The sequence below is a fragment of the Sphaeramia orbicularis genome, chromosome 8 (genome assembly GCF_902148855.1).
Source record: "Sphaeramia orbicularis chromosome 8, fSphaOr1.1, whole genome shotgun sequence".
NCBI classification, from domain to species: domain Eukaryota; kingdom Metazoa; phylum Chordata; class Actinopteri; order Kurtiformes; family Apogonidae; genus Sphaeramia; species Sphaeramia orbicularis.
This window is the reverse complement of record NC_043964.1, coordinates 39,352,771-39,375,988: the sequence shown is the minus strand read 5'-3', so window position 1 is coordinate 39,375,988 and position 23,218 is coordinate 39,352,771. Positions and strand designations below refer to the sequence as shown.

General features: G+C 35.1%; 1 protein-coding gene across 1 annotated transcript; it reads left to right on the top strand.

The window, feature by feature from the left end:
- The first annotated feature begins 10,151 nt into the window (after window positions 1-10,151).
- On the top strand, window positions 10,152-19,038 carry LOC115424566 (cell death-inducing p53-target protein 1-like). Its single transcript, XM_030141918.1, has 5 exons — window positions 10,152-10,278; window positions 15,800-15,822; window positions 15,914-16,000; window positions 16,086-16,287; window positions 17,960-19,038. Exons 2-5 carry the CDS (start codon window positions 15,804-15,806, stop codon window positions 18,075-18,077), a joined length of 426 nt encoding a protein of 141 aa, XP_029997778.1. The 5' UTR covers window positions 10,152-10,278; window positions 15,800-15,803; the 3' UTR covers window positions 18,078-19,038.
- The last annotated feature ends 4,180 nt before the right edge of the window (window positions 19,039-23,218 follow it).

Below are 23,218 nucleotides of genomic sequence, written 5' to 3'. Positions count from 1 at the left end.
ACTTAAATGCATCATAAGGTCCATTCCATAATTTCACACCCACAATTCCAATTCATGTAGACTTTACATCTGCCCTCACTTTAATCCACTTACACATGAAAATCTCTGAAATTTGAATTACTCTCTTAATTCCAAGAAACCACGACTGGTCTTTGAGACAATACTATATTTATCCTTCATGTTCCATATACCTATTTAGAAACAATTCTTTACACCTCTTTTTAAATACATTTATGTTTGTACTTTAAAATGGGCTTAAACACAAATCGCAAAATACAAATAAGCATTTTCCTTTGTCATTTAAAGATTATTAAGCATGTGAACAGCTGTTTCATGAACAAAACTGGTTCATCCAGACAGGAAGTGATGCTTCCAGTACTCTGGGTGGTTCAACAGGTCAGGTCACATTGTGCTGTCATTGTCGCAGGTTTGACTCATGACCTGTGATGCAGGAAACTGCCTCACCTGTACACATCATATCAATCATAGTGTTTAAATGAGTTTCTGTAATACAACAGATCACTATATTTGGAGAATGGAAATTTTTTGGGGCACAAACACACAGGAAAAATCCAATGTTACAATATGTTTTGTGGATTGTTAAATTGATTGTAAGGCTTTATAGATTATAATAAAGGTGTGATTTGTGTACATACTAATGTGTGGATGGTGTCTGTTATGTGAGTAAAATGTATTAGGTATGGCATGTTCACAATTGGAGGTGACTAAATCTTTATCTCTGTCACAGACTCTGCATACTTATATAATTATATACAATTAATTGGACAGATGAACCATGATGTCAGTCATTGTTTTTTGATTTGCTGTTCTGAAGCCAGTAATTTGTGTTTGATGTTGTTATCTTGAATTTTTTGTAGCTGGAAGTAACCTCTTCCACACCTCCATGGTCTTCACTGGGTGAGATAATAATGATAAACGCTACTTTCTGGCACAGTAAAACAATGAACTTCATCAAGCATTCCATGGCAAAGTCACTTGATGGTCTTGATAATGTCATCTATTAACTACAACTACCCACAACTGTCTGTTAGGACACATACTGTACATTTCACATCCGTCTATCAAAGCACAACATGACAGACTTCAACATCTTCTATTCAACCAGAGATCTTATTAATAGAAGGAAAATCTATAAATGGACCACCAGATCACTTTGAACAGGGAATATCATGTACTAAAAGACATTATTTCTAGTGTCACCTTCACTGAGATTCCAAGTTAGACTAAGTAATGTTAAATAATAACCTTAAACCATGCATCATTTCTGACTCTCAACAGGAAACAATCTTTGAGTCATTACTTACAGTAACACTAAAAGGTAATAGTCATAAATGCACATTGCTGTTGAGAGAAAAACGACCATGGAAGTTATGTGGGTCTTGGTATTTATGAAATGACATAGGAGCCATTATCTGAAGTGTTTATTTAGGTTCGTCTTATCTCACTGTAATCACGTACAAAACATTGGACTGCACATGTATTTTTTATAGAGGAAAGAAAGAAGCTCATAATTAATTAATTGATGGTTTTCAGTATTTTTCGTGACACTTCACCAAAACAAAACAGCAGCCCGCCTCATGGTGTCTTCTCTCACATTTAGAGCCTTACCCATGTGCACAGTGTTTATATACTTGCAGGAACATAGGCTATTTTTATATTTCCGGCTCTGCCCACTTCTCTCATTCTTTCTCGCTATCAAAGTGTGTCTGAATTGATCTGTCACTTCAACAATAAACTGTTAACTTTTTGTCTGCGTCATCTGCTTCATCACCAAAACAAAGTGGATGGCAATTCTGGACATTACTACAGAGATTAACATCAACTGCAAAGTCACTGAATTGATGCAGTGAACAGTGGAGCTGCGTTCACTGCTGGAAGGTTGTGGGTTTGATTCCAGTACCAACCAGTGTGGGCCTCCTGTGTAGAGCAGTGTTTTTCAACCATGGGGTCGCCTGAAATTTCTAGTAATTGATTTAAAACAAAAACCCAAAATACTTACTAATAAAAAATATATGTTGAGTTGACAGAGACAATCACAATCCATAACAGACATGACAAACTGTGAAGCTGAAACTGAAGCACTGTGGTACTGTTTATCTTTCAAATGTTCATTGTGGTCAGTTTCAGATGCTGCAGCTCTTTCATAATTCATAGTTTGAGTTCTTGTTTGTTCAGTATTAATTGTCAGCCTTGTAAATCCAAGATGGTCTGACTGTACATATCTTGACCAAGGAAAATAAAATTCTCTCTTTGTGCAGTAATCTACACCTGGCTTTTCTGCCTCCGTCCATAATAATATACATTATATAGACTAAATTTCATCTAAAATTAACGTTTATTTGCAATATAGTATAGCAAACTATTACATGATCAAAAACAAATTAATTTTAGCAAAACAAATGTCTTTGTTTTGAATATCTGGGGTCGCCAGAAATTTGTGATGTTAACCCTTTCATGCATAGGCCACTACACTGGACAGTTCTTCTCCAGCTGTTCTCTTGTATATTCATGGGTTTTGATGTTTTAGTTCCATATCAGTCAACACAGTGGACACTTACGCACCATCCCATACACTGACCTTCAGATCATTACTGTAACTTTGCTGTTCTTGATAAACCTGATCTGCACTAACATGTTTAAGTGTAAATCAATGGTTATTTGTTAGACAAGAAGTTTTTTTTTTTTGTGCATATTATCTCCATGAAGTGAGTAATTACTAGCATTAGTGTATGTTAAAATGTGAGAAGACATCAGATTAGCAGCATTAAAAATGTTTTTATTTCATTGTTTTCATATCACTTTCTGATATTGGGTTTTAAACATATGTTTCTTTACTTCAAAAATTAAATGCATGGATATTTTTTGTAATTCCATAGGAAAAAAAAACTCAATCGCATTGTATTTTTCATGCCTAAGGAGGAATAAAAACACTGAAGAAAAAAATCTTGACTAAGGTTCTTACAGTTCATGCATGAAAGGGTTAAAATGAGGTCACAAGCCAAAAAAGTTTGGGAACCACTGGTGTAGAGTTTACATGTTCGTCCTAGGTTGCTTGGGTTCTCTTCAATTAAAGGTTAGCTTGCTTCATTATCCCCATAGGGAAATTCATTCTCTGCATTTAACCCATCCTAAGATACACCCAAACAGTACCTAGCATTAGCATTAGCACATATTAGAAGCTGTGAGCTGCCACTGAAGGCACTTGGGGACCAACTCCAGATCATCATCTGTACCATGGTCAGGGGCACTGACAGAAGAATAAACATATGTTTTTAATGGTGGATGAAAACTGGAGCAGGAACTCGCACGGCGCAGAGAGAACAGGTTACTCCAGTTGTGTCCCACTGTCCAAAGACATGCATCTTAGTAGGTTACTTGGTCAGTCTAAATCACACCTATGTGTAATGTGAGACTGAATGGTTGTTTATATGCAGTATGTCAGCCCTGCAATGAACTGGTGACACATCCTGAATGTACATAAGTAGGTGGGATAGACACAGTTACCCCTGGGAACCTCTCAACGATTAAACAGGTCAGAAAATGAAAATGAAAAAATGACTGATGTAGTGAGTAGCTTCTCATTTGTTTAAGACCCATGTCAGAGGATATATCCCACACTGGAAAAAATCAAATCTTACCAAGTATATTTTTCTGATTTCTGGGCAGATTTTTTTTGGTTGAGTTAAGCAAAAAAAAAAAATCTTGAATTAAGCACAAAAAAAAATCTGCCAATGGAACTAGTGAAAATTATCTTGGCAAGATTTCTTGAAATAAGATTTTCAATCTTCATAAAGGTTAACTTATATCTCACTTACAAGTTACTCTTTAGGTCAGGGGTGTCAAACTCATTTTAGTTCAGGGGCCACATTCAGCCGAAATTGATCTCAAGAGGGCTAGACCAGTAAAACAATAGCATAATAACCTGTAAATAATGATGACTCCAAATTTTTCTCTTTGTTTCAGTGCAATCAAAATTAAATTATAAAAATATGTACAATTGCAAACTATCCAAACAAAAATGATGAGAACCTGAAAAAAAAACTGAAATTTCTTGAGAAATATAAGTGCAATTTTAACAATATTACACCTCAACTTACCATTTATACATGCATATTATGGATTGGATCTACAAAGGCACAAAATATTTAATAACAGGAAGAATAATTAATAATTAAAATTTCAATTTCAAAATTTCAGGTTTTTTGCATTTTATTGTTAAAGGATAGTTTGTAAATGTTAATATTTTCATAATTTTAAGTTTTTACACGAAAACAAAGAGAAAAATTTGGAGTTGTCCTTACTTATTTATAGATGTAAAGTGATATTATATTTTCCACATTAAACTAAGAAAATTTGGAGTCATTATTTATAGGTTATTATGCTATTATTTTAGTTGAGATCACATTGGTCTGTATGTGGAACCTGAACAAAAATGACTACAACATCCTTGATTGTTAATATTTTAAGTGTAATTTTTGCTGATTCATCCTGCGGGCCGGATTTGACCATTTGGCGGGCCGCATTTGGCCCACGGGCCGCATGTTTGACACCCCTGCTTTAGGTGATTATGTCTTATTTTAAGTGTGATGAGATATTTTGACAATAAATGAGAAAATACACTTGGTAAGATTTTAATTTTTTCCAGTGCATGGTTGATTCCTCTACCCAAATATGAAGGTAGAATTGTTATGTCATTATAATTAACAAACCTAAAAATGTGTGAGTACCAAAGCTTGGCCATAACCACTAAAATATGACACATGACACATACACCCCCACAACACATTCCTCATTGTAGCCTCCACTTTAACTACCAAAACTAAATACCTGACCTGAACCTAATTATAACCAGAACCTTATAATCAGCCTAAACATCCTCCAAATGATCGTAAAAACCAAACTTGCCCACACAATTATCCAAACATGTGCACACACTTCTCAGTCACTCTGTGGAATGTAAAACTGTGACGGACTGGTCTATTTTCTGGAATGTTGTCAGTCTGGTCCCATCGAAACACAAATGATCTCCCACACCATCACACATCCACACATGCAGATATTATCACCTCACCCTTTTAATATCATGCGCCAAGGCAACATCCCACACCCTCATGCACACCATTGCTCCTCCACCCAGGTGTTCTGGGGTGAGAAAAGAATGGAAAGGATGAACAAATTTGTCGTAAAGAAACATTGTGCACAGTTGTTGAAAATGCACCTGTTCTCAATCCTATGTCGTCATATTGAAAACTATTGGTGTCCATTTTCAAAGCCCTGGGGTATCCCTGTAAAGTCAATTTAGGAGAGAGAGACATCCAATAAAAGTCAAGTATGTCCGGAGATGTTGGAAATTAACATGTGCCCCATTTTCTGCTGTTTATTGTTCTTTTTTCCTAATACTAACCAAGTAGGGGATTTTTTGTTTGTTTGTTTTTGTTTTTGTTTTCTGCTGTAACCTAACCAAACCAGACAGACAAACTACATATCAGTTTGTTTAACCCACATTTTGAAAAAGGGCACTGTCAGGTTACTCTATGTGTGGAAATGTGACACTCTGGCCAAGTTATAGTATCACAATTTGGGGGTTAGAATATTTAAGAAAACACATATGTCATCTTTACATTAACTCCTTAATGATTTAAGGTATGGAAGCAAATTCACAACATTTTTGTGTGTTTGTGTGTGTGGATGAACAGTCAGGTACATTATCTAAAACGTATCATATGTGGAAACGTGTAAATAATAAAAACGTGCTGAAAATCAAAAACATGTTCTGTTCTCACTGAATATCTACACGTGAAGGGCACTTGTGGAATGCATTCGGTCCCCATCAGTGACCAACAGCAGAACTATGTGGTTGAACTGGCCTACTCCCAGCTGACTGCAGAAAAAAAAAAAGCAAACTGTCCTAACTTTGGATGGTAAAATTCAGTAAATAACTTGGTGTTAAGATTAAAAGCACTGTGCAGACACAAGAAAAATTAGACAAAATCAGACAGTTTTATTGTCATTCAGTCAATGATACGTGATAGATCAAAAAGTGGTTACCCAGGTCTCGGTTTGCAGCATAAGAAGATAAAGAATAAAACCCACAATAGAATATATACATGTAAATAGAGTAGAATAAAGCTACTGTAAAAAAATGCAAAGAAAAATTCAAACAGATAGAAAATAATAAAATAATTTCTTAATATGTACAAATTTCACAGTATGCAGCAGCTGTACAGTTAAAGTAATGGTGCATAAGCAGCAGCAACAGTGGAATAAAGTGGCATTGTTCAAGGTGAGAACTAAAGGATGAAAAATGACCAGACACTGTAAAAAAAATCTGTAATTTAAAAGAATTTTCACCGCTTATTTTATAGATTTTTCCTGTATTTTCAAGATACGGGAAAATATTGATGTGATGACAAAAATAGACTGTGATTTTACATGTCAAATGTAAAATAACATGAAAAAAATGTAACTGTGAATAACCAAAAAAATTAAAAAATTTTTAAAAGAAATGTTGTCTTTTTTCACACAAAAATACAGTTAAAATACATTTGCAAATGTATCAGAATTTCACAAATATTTCTTTTCTATCAATGAGAAGTTTATTACTGTAAAAAAAAAAAATAAATAAATAAATAAAATAAGATAAAATTACTGACAATTAACCGTAAAAGAAATATTTGTTCTATAAGTTTAACAAGACTTGTTTGTTAATTGACAAATATCTTGTGCAATTACTGGAGGTTTCACAACAAAATTGTTAAATAAATGTATTTTTGTGAATGTATAACATGTATAAGCACTGATAAACTGTCCAAATATAGTTTTTATCAGTGGATTGTACAACTTAGTCTCACTGAAAATTATTTACATATATATTTATAGGTAATTTGATTGTTTTAACACATGTAAATATTCTTTATTAAACATTAAAAAGTAAAAAAAAATATGCAAAATCTCATGTAAAGTTAGGGCAAAAAACTATATTTTAACTATGGAAAACTACCGTATTTTTATGAGATGGTTATTTTCTGTTATTTTACAGTATTTATTCAGCACCCCTGCTGCCGGAATATTACCCTTTATTTATTTATTTTTTTAGTTTTTTTTTTTTGTTTGTTTGTTTTTTTACAGTGCATGTAATACCTAAAATTTGCTCAGTATCAGGAAAACTGTCATTTGACACATAATAAACCATTACTGAAGAAGAACATGCAGATGCAATTTTGCTATGAAGATGATGAAGACTGAAGAGGTGTTTCTGTACAAGTTCAATACACTTCATATGTAAAGATTTTGTAAAGGATTCTTTTTATATAGCGTCTACATATTGATTTTTACTAAATATGTACAACATTGTCTTATCAATTGGATATATGGAAATTATGTACAGAGGTGAAGGTTGCGGGGGAATGGGGGGGTGACCTCCCTTTGTATTTGTTATCTTTAACCCTTTTGTTCAGACAATATGACATTTATTTCATTCATTTTCTGATGTTTTGTACCAGGTTTCATTCAACACATATCAGAGGTTTCTAGCTGTTTATGCTGCTTCATGTCATGGGTTCAGGTGTCAGACTAAATAGTGACTTTAACCTTTAGAACCCATTTAGTTCAGTTTTTGGTGTGGTTTTTAAGGCTGTGCAAATAAATATGTATGCTCATTTCAGCCCTGTAAAAACAACAAAGCTGAAGGAGACCTAAGACTTTGTGCGCAGTAGTGATTTTTATGATTCTGATTCTGTAACAGACCCTAAAAATGATTATAATTTATTGGTATTTCCCTCTAGATCAGGGGTGTCTAACATGCAGCCAAAACCAGCCCTCCACAGGGTACAATCCGGCCCATGGGATGTATTTGTGAAATGAAAAAATTACACTGAAGATATTAACAGTCAAGGGCATTGAAATCCTTTTAGTTCGGGGGCCATATTGAGACCAATTCAATCTCAAGTGGATAAGACAAGTAAAATAATAGCTTAATAATGATGACAACTCCAAATTTTTCTCATTGTTTTAGTGTAAAAAAAAGTAAAATAACTTGATGAGAATGTTTATAATTCCAAACTGTCTTTTCGCAAAAATGCAAATAATCTAAACAACCATGAACGACATAATAATAAGTGGAATTTTAACAATTTTCGGCCTGCTACTAAATGTTTCGGGCCTTTTTAGGTCAACTGTGATCTGTAAGTTGTAATGTACATGTGTAAATGAGAAGCTCTGGCATAATATTGTTTTACTTTTTTGTGATAAAACAAAGAAAAGCATTTGGAATTTTTATTTATCTGCTATTATGTTATTATTTTACTCATTTGAGATCAAATCTGCCTGTATGTGGCCCCTGGACGAAAATGAGTTTGACATCCCTGCTCTAGATCATCCTCTTTCTCCTGTAAAGCTTCATGACCCTGTGGGTCATGCATCACTTACAGATGTTCAAATCACACAAAACAGCCCAAAAAGAGCAATTTGGTCATATTTCTTTGACATCTTTTTCATCACTCACACAGCTGAGCACCATGTCAGAAATAAAATTACATATTCCGGTGTTTTGCCCTAACCCATAAAGACCCTGTGTTACTTTTGTGGCAGTTCCTGAATGAATTTTTCTCTATATTGAACTTTTCTTAAATGATTTATTGTCATTTATTGCAATATTGAGGTATCACTGTCACCAATCACAAGTGTTTGCTCCTGGAGGATCCTGTTGGGTTTCTGTAAATTTGATTTGATTTTGATTTGATTTGATAAAGCACTTTGTGACTCTGTCTGTGAAAAGTGCTCTATAAATAAAATTTACTAACTTACTTACTACTGGACTCTGTGAAAGTGCTCTATAAATAAAATTTACTAACTTACTTACTTACTTACTTACTTACTTACTTACTTACTTACTTACTTACTTACTTATTATAATACTGGGCTCAAAAGGTAGAGCGAGTCGTCCAATAACCGAAGGGTTGGCGGTTCGAAACCCGCTCTGTCCTAGTCATGTGCCGTTGTGTCCTTGGACAAGACACTTCACCCACCTTGCCTCCAGTGTCATTCACACTGGTGTATGAATGCGTATGAATGTTTGGTGGTGGTCGGAGGGGCCATTTGACACGAATTGACTGCCACGCTTCCATCAGCCTGCCCCAGGGCAGGTGTGGATACAAATGTAGTTTACCACCACCAGAGTGTAAGTGTGAGTGTGAGAGTGAATGAATAATGGATCAATAATGTAAAGCACTTTGGGTGCCTTGAAAAGTGCTATAGACATCTCATCCATTATTATTTTTAAAATTATCTCCCTCATTTAGCTTTTTTCAGTTAAAATCATCTATTTTCCTATATTTAATTTAATGATCATGTAGATGTTCATAAAAGCTCAGATTAAAGTTGAGGGTTATTATATCAGAAACAGAGAAAACTGAAGAAAAACTGACTTTTTCAGCCAAATCTATCATTAACTGAACATAAACCAAATGTGTCCATCCACTGTCATTGATCCAACTCCATGGGTTTTACTGGTGAATCAATGTTGTAGAAGATGACGGTATTTCCACGGTAACTACGGAGCCTCTGAACATCCAAATGGGTCATATCTGATGACCATGAAAAGACGACAAACTGCATTTTACACCAATTATTTACATGTATTAATAGGATTAGTGGATCAACAGTTATTAAACAGTTTTCATCAGTAGATGTATTTGGTTGCCAGTGTCTGTTTGGGTCTTTATGGGTTAAAATAAAGTGGCTTCGATTCACTTTAAATTTTGACTCAGTGGGTCTTCTCTCCGTTCACTTCAAGGAAAATCATTACATTCTTGTCATTTTTTCACATTAGTTTTATATGTGTGTAAAAACTTGTAAATGTATGTCATTCAGATTGCTAGTGGCATTCTGGTTGCGTTCCAGGACAAAGAAGCAAAACCCGCCTCGGGTGTGTTGGGGTCAAACACTCCGCTTTAGGAACACAAAGAAACATGAAGAGAACAGGTTATACATACACACTCCCTCAATAATCTCTAAGAAACAAAGAACAAAGTAAAAAAGAAGATGAATGCTGCCTCTGAGAGTTACACCTAACCACTGAGTGAGTCATTCCTGTTGCATATTCACGGCTTTGTGGATGTGGGCGGAGTTGAGGGCGTGTCCAGGGAAAGACAGAGGTACAGGTGAGACAGGTGGATCTGTCATTTAGTGTCTGTCTGGACTCAACATCAGCAGCAACCAATAACTACGTCTAAGTACTGACTGCAAATCTGCACCAAGGTATGGAAGAACATTTTACTTACTTATCAATATTCAGGCATGTTCATTAAACTCCAGTCAGATTAGCTCATTAGTTTTAGTTGCAATGTTATTATATTACAGTTGTTTTGGTGAGTTTAGATCAGTTAGAGATGCCAGGAGAAAAAACAAAGGACAAAAAGATTACTGCACAATTAAAAACACATTATTTTATGCTTTCAGAGCCAGATCTGGAGTATTTTATTTGATATTTAGGCACTGTTAAGGGCATAGTTTTGACCTTTTCACCACTGTTATCTGATCTGACACACAACAGGTTTCATAGACGTCACTGTTGTACATTTTAAGCGGGAAGAACATTTCATTTTTATTGCTTATTCCTCATCACCTTTTGTTCCATGCCAACTCTTTTGTGTTTTTATTCTACATAGGATATTCATGTCAGGCTTTGATCATCACATACAGCCGTGGGTGTAGTCCAGTTCTTGGTCTGTGGCTTAGACTCTTAGTCTGGGTTTCGAGCGAACCCACTGTGAACTATTTGAATCTGTGGGTTCATTGTGCTTTTGTTGGTTTATATGAAGAACAACTCATGGCAACGAAGTCACAGACACAGAATATCAGTAATGAGAGTACATTTTATGATTCTGTAAATCATTTGGTGATACTATAATGATATTTTAAGTGTCTTTTAGGTTCCTGATATGTGAACGGATATGGGTTTTAATCACAGGTGCAAATAGGTTCCAAAGGATATCCCATAATAAAAATAGAAACAAAAATAATATTTAGCTAACACACATAATGGCACATTTATTGAGTATCATAAATATGTTGGGATGCAAAACTGAAGACTTCCATGTGGAGCAAGATGGATAAAGTTTATCCTCCTAATACCTTTAAAGCGATCCGTGAATGACATTGTATTAAGTGCTTTTCTTCCTTAATGATTTAGTATTTTCCAGCAAGAGTTATTCACAAATATTAGAAGCAATGCCACAGCCACACAAATAAGATAAATAAAACACTAAGTTGGATGTAAATCTTACTTTTTACAGTGTAAAAATTACATAGAAAGAACTTCTTAACAAAAATAAAAGTTAATGAAATGCAGAAAATGTAGTTGGAGAAGATGATTTAAGTAAATGATTTCTTAGGAAAACAAGATAAACTAGAAAAGCACTCAGAGAGCGGAGACCTCCGCCAAGGCAGATCAGTCCCCCCCCCCCCCCCATCACCACCAAAATTGAATCATTTGTTCCTTGTGCAGTATCAACATTTCCTGAAATTTTCATCCAAATCCGTCCATAACTTTTTGAGTTATCTTGCACACGGACAAACAGACAAGCCAGTGCTGCCAAAAACATAACCTCCTTGGTGGAGGTAAATATAATAATGCTAACCGAATTAATGAAAATGTAATAAGTATGGATTCAGGTCATAATTAAGACATCATGCTATCTTATCTCTGCCTAAGTGCATTGTTTCTGGTGTTAAATGAATCCCATCCTTCATCACAAGATTATTATAAAGCATCATGTAGACAGACACCTTTCCCTCCTCCTCCTCCTCCTCCTCCTCCTCCTCCTCCTCCTCCTCCTTTGATACCCACACATAAACCACACACAGTCCGGTTTGACCAGCACAGATCTGACATACAGTAAAACCACACCTATGGCTGAGATGTGAGACTGGTTGTTCATCTGTCATTATGAAAAATTAGACAGCTTAGTGTCATAAAAACAAAACACAGATTCACTCAACTCAACAGGATGATATGTCGTCTTATTATGAGTTCTCAGCTGATAAACGGGTCGATCAGCCACCACTTTAACACATTTTCATTCACTCACTTTATGATCTCTCTCTAGCTTTAGCAGGTTCTACTTTACAAACAGCTTGTCCTCTTCATCTCTTTCAGTCTTCATTAATCCACTCCCTAAACTTTATCACCCTGTCAGTGTGACTGTAAAGTGGATGTAATGCTTCAGAGCGATGGGAGGTCAGGTGTATGACTCCTCTGTCACAGAGAACACATTGTTAGATCAGTAGCTTCTAACTTTCCCCTAAAAGAAAATATTTCTGCAATGCAATGGATTTGTCTGAAACCGCACCCTGTTACTGTTTCCATCAGTAGCTGTATGTCCTACATACTGTCTACACAAGCAGCAGCTCTCACTAGGCATTCACGAACATGGAGATTTTTGATCTGTATTTCTAAACATTTTTTATTTTTAATTTTCATATTGTTGATTGGGTTACTTTGACTATTTCTTTGTTAGGCAAGGCAAGGCAAGGCAAGGCAGGTTTATTTATATCGCACATTTCATGTACAAGACAATTCAAAGTGCTTTACATAAAACATTAAAAGCATTTACAGCAGAAGGCATGAGAAAAACAAACAAACAAAAATCAGATAAATAGATAAAACAGATAAACAGATAAAAACTTTTAGCTTAAAAGGAATAGCGCAGAACTGAACTAATGAAGAAAAACTCTATTATGCTACAAATGGTGATAGGTTCAACACAGTGACTGCTCTCTGTGATGCATTATGTGACATTTTTATAGAAACAACAGCTGGCTTGACAAACCTGAAATTAACACACCTAGACTTTCCAATTAATGTCACAGCAGCTGGTGACAACACACTGGAACAGAGCTGTGACATCCCAGATCACCACCGTACACTGAATAATCCACACTGACTGGCATGCACAATATTAAAGTGGTGACGGTGTACAATCAAGCAGGAGTGAATGTCCTGTAAAAACTGAAACAAACAATTCTATCTGTAAAAAAATCACAAACACAAATAGAAAAAAAATGACACTGACGCCGCCATGACGTCAGTTTTGTGGCAGGATCATTTGGCAGATTTTTTTAAGATAAATTCAAGACAGGTCACAGTTTAGTCTCATAAAAAAAACAACAAAATAAAAACATGTTCATCATCGGCAAACCGGCAGACACACCCTCCGCCTTCGACCACAGAAAACCATGCGGCTCGGCCACATTCTTGTTAAAGCACATGGGTGTATACAGGCTCTGTGTGTGTGTGACAAAGCAGTCTGTCATTTTGTGCCACACTTAAAAGTACTAACAGGTGATGAACTATTGCTACACCTCAGTGCATGAAATCAATGGAAAGTGTGTGTGAGAGAGACAGAAAGGTTGTGTTTGTATGAGACTGAAGCTTTCATCGTTACATGATGTGTGTTATTTTGACCCTGTGTGTGTGGGTGCATGTCGGACAGGTCACAGAAAATACGACAATAAAAGGAAAACAGTTAGAAACAAACAATAATTCATCTTCTTAACAAACAAATTTGTAAATCAGTAATAACTGTATTAAATTTCCTACAATTATTTGACCTTAACATGATTTCGCAGCTTTTTTTTTTTAATGCAAAGTAGTTCATGTAAATGCACATTATTACTGGGTCAGTAATTTGTGGGTCACACAGGTCTCATGGGAAAAGTGTGCTAATTAAGTTTTAATACATTTCCTTATCTGTAGAATAATACCAGCAGATAATCTGGACAGACTGCCTTTTTTATGCGTCTGCTTTTCTAACTCTCGTCTGGGTTTGATGCTGTGATGATGTCATCAGGGTTAGTCATTGTCTTATCTCTGTCACTGCTGACATTCTTCTGCAACATAGACGGCAGCATATCTGAAATGCCAGAAGTGTGTTTATGGAGCACACTTTCACACACTGCAAAAATCCAAATCTTACTAAGTGTATTTTTCTCATTTCTAGTCAAAATATCTCATCACACTGAAAATAAGACAGAATCACCTAAAGAGTAACTTTTCAGTGAGATATAAGAACTTATTTTTAGACAATAGCTCTTGAAAATCTTATTTCAAGAAATCTTAACAAGATAATTGTCATTTGTTCCACTTGCAGATTTTGTTTTTTGTTTTGTTTTTTCTTGAATTTAGCACAAAAAAAAAATCTTGAATTAAGCAAAAAAATCTGCCAATGGAACAAGTGTAAATTATCTTGGTAAAATTTCTTGAAATAAGATTTTTCAAGAGCTATTGTCTAAAAATAAGTTCTTATATCTCACTGAAAAGTTACTCTTCAGGTGATTATGTCTTATTTCAAGTGTGATGAGATATTTTGACTAGAAATGAGAAAAATAAACTTGGTAAGATTTGGATTTTTGCAGTGTATCCTGTGTGTCAGTGCAAAAAGAGTTGACTTGTAGACTGCAGTTGTGTATTTTCTATAACACATACTATTATAATAGTAGTACACTGATCAATTCTCCTTCCATTGTGTTGTTTTGTACAGTTTTCTAAGATTATATCAGTTTTGATGATTTCACAACTGCTCAAGCCTCAAAGCGAAGACTAAAATAACTGATTTTTAGATCAGAAATAACAGTGGGATGGATTTCACTCTGTGACTTGTTTGATGAGATGCTAAACACTAAAAAAAAAACACAGATAAATTCCTGTGCTCCTGTATAGTCTTTCAGTGTGAACATAAACCACACCTGAACCATATGTGATCACACCATGGCAGGGTTACACCCAAAGGTGAAAAGTAACTAAAGTATTTTCAGTGTTCAAGTATCTTCACTTGATGATTTATGTTTATGACAACTTTTTATAAATTTACTCCCTGCATAATAAACCCAAATATCTGCACTTGTTATTTTAGTTTGACTGAATATCAAGGAAATAATATTTTTTTTAGCTCCCTCACCCCCTACTCCTCAAGGAGCCAATGCTCTTTGATCAGGCTGCATTTGTAAAATAAGAATCTGTTCTTAATTGCTTGCCTGGGTAAATAAAAGTTAAATTAAAAATAAATAAATAAATAAATAAAAATTCCATGACTGCAAATCTTTCTAATCATCTGAAAAATTATATATAAGAAGAAATATAGCAGAATTACAAGATTTAGCAAAATGTAAACAATGAAAAAGACAAAAGTTAGGCAAAAAATATATAAAATTACATCAAATGTATCCAAATGAGAGCACTAAGTTCATATTCACCAGTTTTAAACACTGGAAAAAGCAACAACATGAAAAGACATAAAAGGGAAATAGGACAGTGGAGGAAAGTATGTGTCATGGGCTGTTATTAAAACCTCATTTGTACTTTTGTGTCAGTGTTCACTGTTTTTTTCACTATATTGTTTTAGTCTCTCCATGAATGTCCTTCAGTGTCCTGCTTTTATACTTGTCGTTATACTTTTCTACTTTGAGCATCAGTACTTCTACTTTGTATCTGTACTTCCACTGGAGTAAAGAATGTGTGGACTTTTGTCGCCTCCTGCCCCACCCCACAGCTTCTGACAGGAAACATCCACAAAATGCAGTGAAGCGACCCTGTGATGACAGCTAATGTTAGCTGGTTTAGTTACACTTAAAGGCATCACATACTTAGATTAGAACCTGATGAGATGTTTAGCTTCACTAGTCAGGCTTCGACACTGTGGTAAAGTCAGATTTGTTTCTGTAGAACCAGGATGTGTTGTTGAGATGTTCACAGAGTTCTTTGTGTTTCTTTCTGATGCAGCACAATGAGTGCAGGTGGAGCAGGTAAGACAACAAACATCATTATCATCATCATCCTTATCCTCATCAGATCAACACCTTCAACACCTTAACCGTTCTTCTTCTTCTGGTCTAGCTGATGGTGGTTCAGATGGGGTGAGGGTTTACCATGTCCACACTCCCTTCCCCAATCAGGAAACCCATACGGGCACAAACATTCCAGGTAAATCCACACCTGTCCACACCAGCTGAGTAAGAGGGACTCTTAAAGAAAGTGTGAAACATTTGCTTAATTTCTTCATCCTTAGTGTACACTAGTGGCGGAGGAAACCTAGGAGCCACCCTGGGGTCTGGAGAAGGCAAGCAGAAGTTTGTAAGCTATGACACAGCGCTGGGCTTTAACCCTGGCATGACCACCTGCCCCAACTGTCAGCAGCAGGTCATGACCAACGTCAGTTACAAAGCAGGGAAGTATGCCTGGCTCATGTGCCTGCTCTTCATCTGCCTCGGGTGAGTAGTTTTGACTTCATGTACAGTCCTCATTTAGAGCAAACGGGAGGAGTTTCCCCTCAGAGCTTTCTGACAGAAAGGTGTTCACTATGTTTTAACCCAAACCAGCATCTTTTCCTAAACCTCATGAATCTAAACCAGCTACTTTTGACACAAACTAAGCAAATATGAGGGTGACAACAAAGCCATAACATTTTAACAAAAAATATCAGAGCATAACAAACCCTGCCCCTAACATGTATTTCGCCCTTTATAAGTAGATGGGAAGATTTTAAAAAATCGTAAAAACTTTTAACTTTGACCTACCTTTCCCAAAATATAATGACATCTAATCCGGGTCACTGGCAATCTATAAACCCAATTTGGTATGAATTGAAGCAATAGTTTTGCAGCTAAAGTGTTAATAAACAAAGAAACAAACAAGCCGAACCAAAATCAAGTCATGATATTTTACGAAAATGATATAATATTACAAGAATAAAGCTGTGATTGTGTTAGAAGGAAATTTCATGTTATTTCAACAGAAATTGTGCATTAAATAGTATTAGCATTAATTAACTTAACCCATAAAGACCCAAACAGCCACTGGTGACCAAAAGCATCTACTCATCTAGAATGTTTAATAATTGTTGAACCACTAATTCTATTAAACATATGAAGTATTGGTTTAAAATACAGTTTGTCATCTTTTCATGGTCATCAGATATGACCCATTTGGACATTCAGAGGTTCTGTAGTGAACATGGAAACACCGTCATCTTCTACAACATTGATTCATCAGTAAAACCTATAGAGTTGGATCAATGACAGTGGATGGAAACACTTGGTTTATGTTCAATTATTGATATCTTTGCTTAAAATCACTTTTTCTTCAGTTTTCTTTGTTTCAGGTATAATAACCCTCCACTTTAATCTAAGCTTTTATGAACTTCTAAATGATAAGTGAAATAAATACATAAAAATTTTACGATTTACATACAAAAAAGCAGAGGATAATATTATAATAAATGATGATAAATCATTAAACAATGGTCAAATACAGAAAAAAATTATTTGGGAACTGACACAAAAGTAGCACTGGGTCTTTATGGATTGATGAAACAATGAGTCTGATGGTTCAGCAAGAAAAACTGTATTTTTCAGATATAAACAACTACTGAGCTCAGCAGTGTTCTGCATCTCCTTCAGTCGTTTTTTTATTTCTTAAAAATGACAACTTTATACTTGTGGTATATTACTCAGTCGTCAAAACATTCAATCTTTTTTCTCTCAAAATGTCAGATTTTTTTGACAAGTGCATTATTTTAAAGATATTTTGGTGCCTAAACTTAACCAAAGTTGGACTGGAAACGGAAATTGGTGACAAAAAAACATTAAGAGCGCCTCAAAATGAAACTCACCAACAGAGCTGCTCTGTCTGTGGACTTTATTTTTTTTACACTTTATACTGAATTCATAAAACTTCAGTGTTTCTGTCAGAAAGTCCTGAAGACCATCTTCTCCCAGTTCTTCATTTAGCCAAGACATAGCATGCCGTTGTAACCCATTGAGTCTGTATGTTGTCGAAAATATAGATAAATAATAGAAGAAATCAAAAATAAAAATTGCATAATCCACAGAGAAAGAATAAAACACTGAACTGCACATGTTGATATGACTGTTTGTGTTGCAGGTTGATCCTGTGCTGTTGCCTGATTCCCTTATTGATGAAAAGATTCAAGGACGCGTACCACACATGCCCCCGCTGCAACAGAGTCCTGCACGTCGAGAAGAGGCAGTGCTGTAAATGACAGGCGTGAAGGCACAAATGGACCCATAGAAACACCAAATTAGAGCCTGTCACCTCCGTCTGTGCTTTGGTCACATTTTAAGGGACGGAATAAAAGCAGGTTATTTCTATGGGTGAACCATTGCTTTCACGAAGAGGAAACCAAACATCAACGACTTCCACATGATAGCTTATTATTCACTAAGAGACCTGGAGTGATTTAACTGTCAGAGCTGCTCACTTGTTCATGCTTTGGCAGGTATAATAAAGCACATCCAATGCACTTTTTGGTTCCAGCAGAAAAACAAATCCCCTTTGATCCCTCTATCAAACTTCTGTATACCTAATGTTGAAATGAAGGCTTGTACATAGACTAAATCCTAATACTTTATATTATTTTTAAGGTGTCCTTCTGAAATATAATGGCTTCTATGTTTTATAGATAAACACCAACACAAGAGCAAAAAAAGCTTCCACAGAAACATTTATCAGAGCAAAAATTTTAAATATCTGCAGTTATTGCACTAACATTTATGTTGGCATTTTTCTGGATATTTTACATTTTCTAGAATAAAAGCAGATTCTCTGTTTTTTATGTTAAATTCTAATCAATATTTATATGTTTACAGTCATTAAAATACACTTTTAGTACATATTTAATGTTATGTTGGGCATTTTGAACAAACATAACACCCCCAACATGTGACGCTAATGTGACATTTATAATGTTGATGGAGTCGCTCATTGACAGATTCTTTACACAGTGATTATTAAATCACTTTATTGTGTACTGTAATCACAGTCCTAAATATCTGTCTGTGGTTCAGAGACCTTCAGGTTAACCTAAGAATAAAGAATAAATGTCCATTAAAATATCAACATGTTACATCCTTGGTATTATATTAATATTATTTACTTAAGTGCTCTTTAGCTACAGCTTGATGACAAAAATCACAAAATGAATAAAGAGAAATGCAACAGAATGTTTTTTCTTCACATTGTCCCTCAGTTCTTCTGTTACTTATTATTTTGAACAGTTTTATAACATTATTTCTCTAATAAAAGTAACATATAGACTGTCTAATATCCTACTGGTATGGTTTTGTTTATTTCTCATGCTTGTTTTACTGTGTATTGCATCTACCTCATGGACTAATTATTCAGCTCCATCGAGTTTCCAGCTAAAAAATCTTAGATTTGGTCACATTTTCTTCTAAGTCCTGCATCCAGAATTATTAAGAATCATTGTCAGTCTGTATTTTACATGACACTGTGAATTTAAACCCATCACCATCTGAAAATGTAGGAACACATCACACACTGCAGACTAGGACCAGTGGGCTGCCAAGCAAAGGTGCCTGGGGAGTAAATGAGGGTTAAATGCCATGCTCAAGGGCACATCAGTCAACTAGAAGCACTCGGAGAGCGCAGACCTCCGCCAAGGCTGATCAGTGCCCCCCCCCCCCCCCCCCCCTCTTGGGCCCCCCCACGCCAAGGAGGTTATGTTTTTGCCAGGGTTTGTTTGTTTGTTTGTCTGTCTGTCTGTTTGTCTGTCCGTTAGTGTGCAACATAACTCAAAAAGTTATGGATAGATTTTGATGAAATTTTCAGGGTTTGTTGGAAATGGGCCCCCCCGTGGGCCCCCCCACCCCCGATCACCACCAAAATTTAATCATTTCTTCCTTATCCCATTTCCAACAAACCCTGAAAATTTCATCAAAATCTGTCCATAACTTTTTGAGTTATGTTGCACACTAACGGACAGACAAACAGACAGACAAACAAACAAACAAACAAACAAACAAACCCTGGCAAAAACATAACCTCCTTGGCGGAGGTAACTATTCCTCTAACCCTTTCATGCACAGTGGTCACTACAGTGGACAGCTGTTCAAAGATGTTCTCTTATATATTCATGGATTTTGTTGTTTTAGTTCCATATCAGCCAACACAGTGGACACTTAAGCATCATCCCATACACTGCAATTCATACCATTACTGTAACTTTGCTGTTGTAGATAAACCTAATCTGCACTAACATGTTTCAGTGTAAAAAATTGTGAATTGTTAGACAAAAACTTTTCTGTTTTTTTTTTTTTTTTTTTTGCATATTATATCCATACAGGTATGTTAAAATGTGAGAAAACATCAGATTATCAGCATTTATTTCATAATTTTCTCACAGTGTATCAGTAAATACATGTTTCTTTGCTTCTAATATTAAACGTATGGTGTCCAGCTGAGTGGACATTTTGGTAACTCCATGAAAAATAGGATCATAAAAAATCAGTCGCATAGTTTTTGGTTTTTTTTTCCATGCCTAAACGTCTAGAATAAGATCTTGATTAAGGTTCTCAAAATTCATGCATGAAAGGGCTAATCGTCTGGGGAATTGAACCAGCAACCTGCTTCTCCAACCTTCAAAAGTCAAAAGTCAAATTATCATAGTAAAGGGGAAACTATTTGTAATTAACCCTTCTATGAATTAATTATTATAAAACTAAAGGTGACTATTTCTCCCAAAAAGACTTATATGTGTCTGAATGGATTAATGAATGGCAAATATATTATACAATTGACCTTTTGTAGCTGAAACACAACTTTCACCCTTTCATGCACGAATTATGGGAACCTTAATCAAAATTTTTGTTTGAGTGTTTTTATTCCTCTTTAGGCATGAAAAAAAACAATGCAATTAAAAATTTTCTCCTGAAAAATAAATAATAATAATTTTAAAAAATAACAATAATAATTTTTAAAAATGTAAAAATACATTAAAAAAAATGATAATGAAAAAAAAAAATCTTATGAACCTATTTTTCATGAAGTTGCAAAAATGTCCACTCAGCTGGACACCACATGTTTAATTTTTGACACACAGAAATATGTATTTATTTATAAATTGTGTGAAAACTATGGGGAGGGCTTGTGATTCTGGGGGTTTATGCTCAGGAGACATCTACATAATGTTAACATTTCATGCCAGAAAAGATATGTAGTGTTTTAAAACTTTAATAAAGATGTGTGTAAAAAACAACAACAACAACAACAACGAAAAGAACAACAAAATCCATGAATATACAAGAGAACAGCTGTAGAATAGCTGTCCATTGTAGTGACCAGTATACATGAAAGGGTTAATTACATCCGCCAAGGAGGTTATGTTTTTGCCAGGGTTTGTTTGTCTGTCTGTCTGTTTGTCTGTCCGTTAGTGTGCAACATAACTCAAAAAGTTATGGACAGATTTTGATGAAATTTTCAGGGTTTGTTGGAAATGGGATAAGGAAGAAATGATTAAATTTTGGTGGTGATCGGGGGTGGGGGGGCCCACAGGGGGGGCCCATTTCCAACAAACCCTGAAAATTTCATCAAAATCTATCCATAACTTTTTGAGTTATGTTGCACACTAACGGACAGACAGACAGACAGACAGACAGACAGACAAACAAACAAACAAACCCTGGCAAAAACATTACCTCCTTGGCGTGGGGGGGCCCACGGGGGGGGGCCACTGATCAGCCTTGGCGGAGGTCTGCGCTCTCCGAGTGCTTTTCTAGTTATAAATATGTTTTTCTAATAAAGTGTCCAAAAGCCTCTCTCCATAATGCTAACATCTGATTGAAGGAAGACAATGTAAAATGCAATGGTAGTGGATAATATATCAGGCAATCCATGAAGTAATTTTGGATTTGTAGTAATTTATCTAGACCAGGGGTGTCAAACTCATTTTAGTTCAGTTACACATTAAGCCTATTATGATCTAAAGTGGGCCGGACCAGTAAAATAATATAAATAATAGGATAAGAACTTATAAATAATGTCAACTCCACAGATTTTTTTCTCTGTTTTTGAGTGAAAAAAAAAGTCATCTTCCGTCATTAAAATGTTTACATGTACGAACCGTACTTGAATGTAACATGAACAAATATGAACAACCTGAAAATTCTGAAGAAAAATCAGTGCAATTTTAATAATATTACACCATAGTTTATCATTTATGCATGTGTATCACAACTCACAGATCAGAGTGGATCTACAAATACACAAAACATTTAGTAAAAGGCAGAATATTGGTACAATTCCACATACTTCTCTTAAGACATTTCAGGTTATTCACATTTTTTGTAAAAGGCTAGTTTGTAACTGTAAACATTTTTGTGTAATTTTACTTTTTTTACACTACAACAGAGAGAAAAATTTGTATTTTTCATTATTAATAGGTTATTATGATAGTATTTTACTGGTTCTGACCCACTTGAGATTGAATTGACCTAAAATGATTTTAACATCCTTGATTGTTAACATCGTCAGTGTAATTTCTGTATTTTACAAATTCATCCCAGGGGCCAAATTGGACCTTTTGGCGGGCCAGATTTGGCCCCCGGGCCGCCTGTTTGACACCTGTGATCTAGACCAAACAATGGCTAATTAGGAGTAATTATCGCAAATATTATGGTTTTAACAGAAGTTTGACTGACACCATGCGTGAAAGGGTTAAAAAAATATAGTGCTAAATGTAACATAGAAATACAAATAGCCTATATAGATCTGTTTTAACCTTTTGCATTAGAAAGAGTTTTGAATTAACTTTTACTTTTACAAATGTGTTTAATTTGAAAGCAATAGAAGTGAGTAAAATCAGCTGACAGCGAGGAATAGTGTCGCTTTCTGGTCATATTGTGTTTGTTGTAGCTCAAATAATTAACAAAACCTATTCCAGCAACAAAGCAGAGGAAAACTTTATGTGATATTAACAACTGTGGTTAAAAAAGTAAGTGAAAACCTTGCAGCAATGTGACAAATATAACACATAATACATAATGATCAACACTTCAGTTTTCCTCTGGGATATTCTCAGCTCCAGACTAATGTCCCTACAGGTAAATAAGGAGTTTTATTTCTCAGATTTCTTTGTGATTGTATTTTTGCACTACTATCTTAATGAATCATTTTCTTGGCAATTGCTTTTTTTTTTTTTTAAGCTCTTTATTGTTATTTTGTTTTTGAGTAATTTAGAACTGATATTACCAAATAGAGTCTGATATAATAGCTTTTACATCCCTCCTTGCAAGACGACGTATCTTATTTTTGTGGAAGTCTCCTAAACCCCCGTCTATTTCATGTTGGCTTAGAGATGTTATGTTTTTTCTTAAATTAGAAAAG

Bases quoted from the DNA above. Each gene is read 5' to 3' on its own strand.
- LOC115424566 (XM_030141918.1), top strand. The intron at 16,001-16,085 runs GTAAATCCACAC...CTTCATCCTTAG, and splicing joins TACGGGCACAAACATTCCAG to TGTACACTAGTGGCGGAGGA. The intron at 16,288-17,959 runs GTGAGTAGTTTT...TTTGTGTTGCAG, and splicing joins CTGCTCTTCATCTGCCTCGG to GTTGATCCTGTGCTGTTGCC.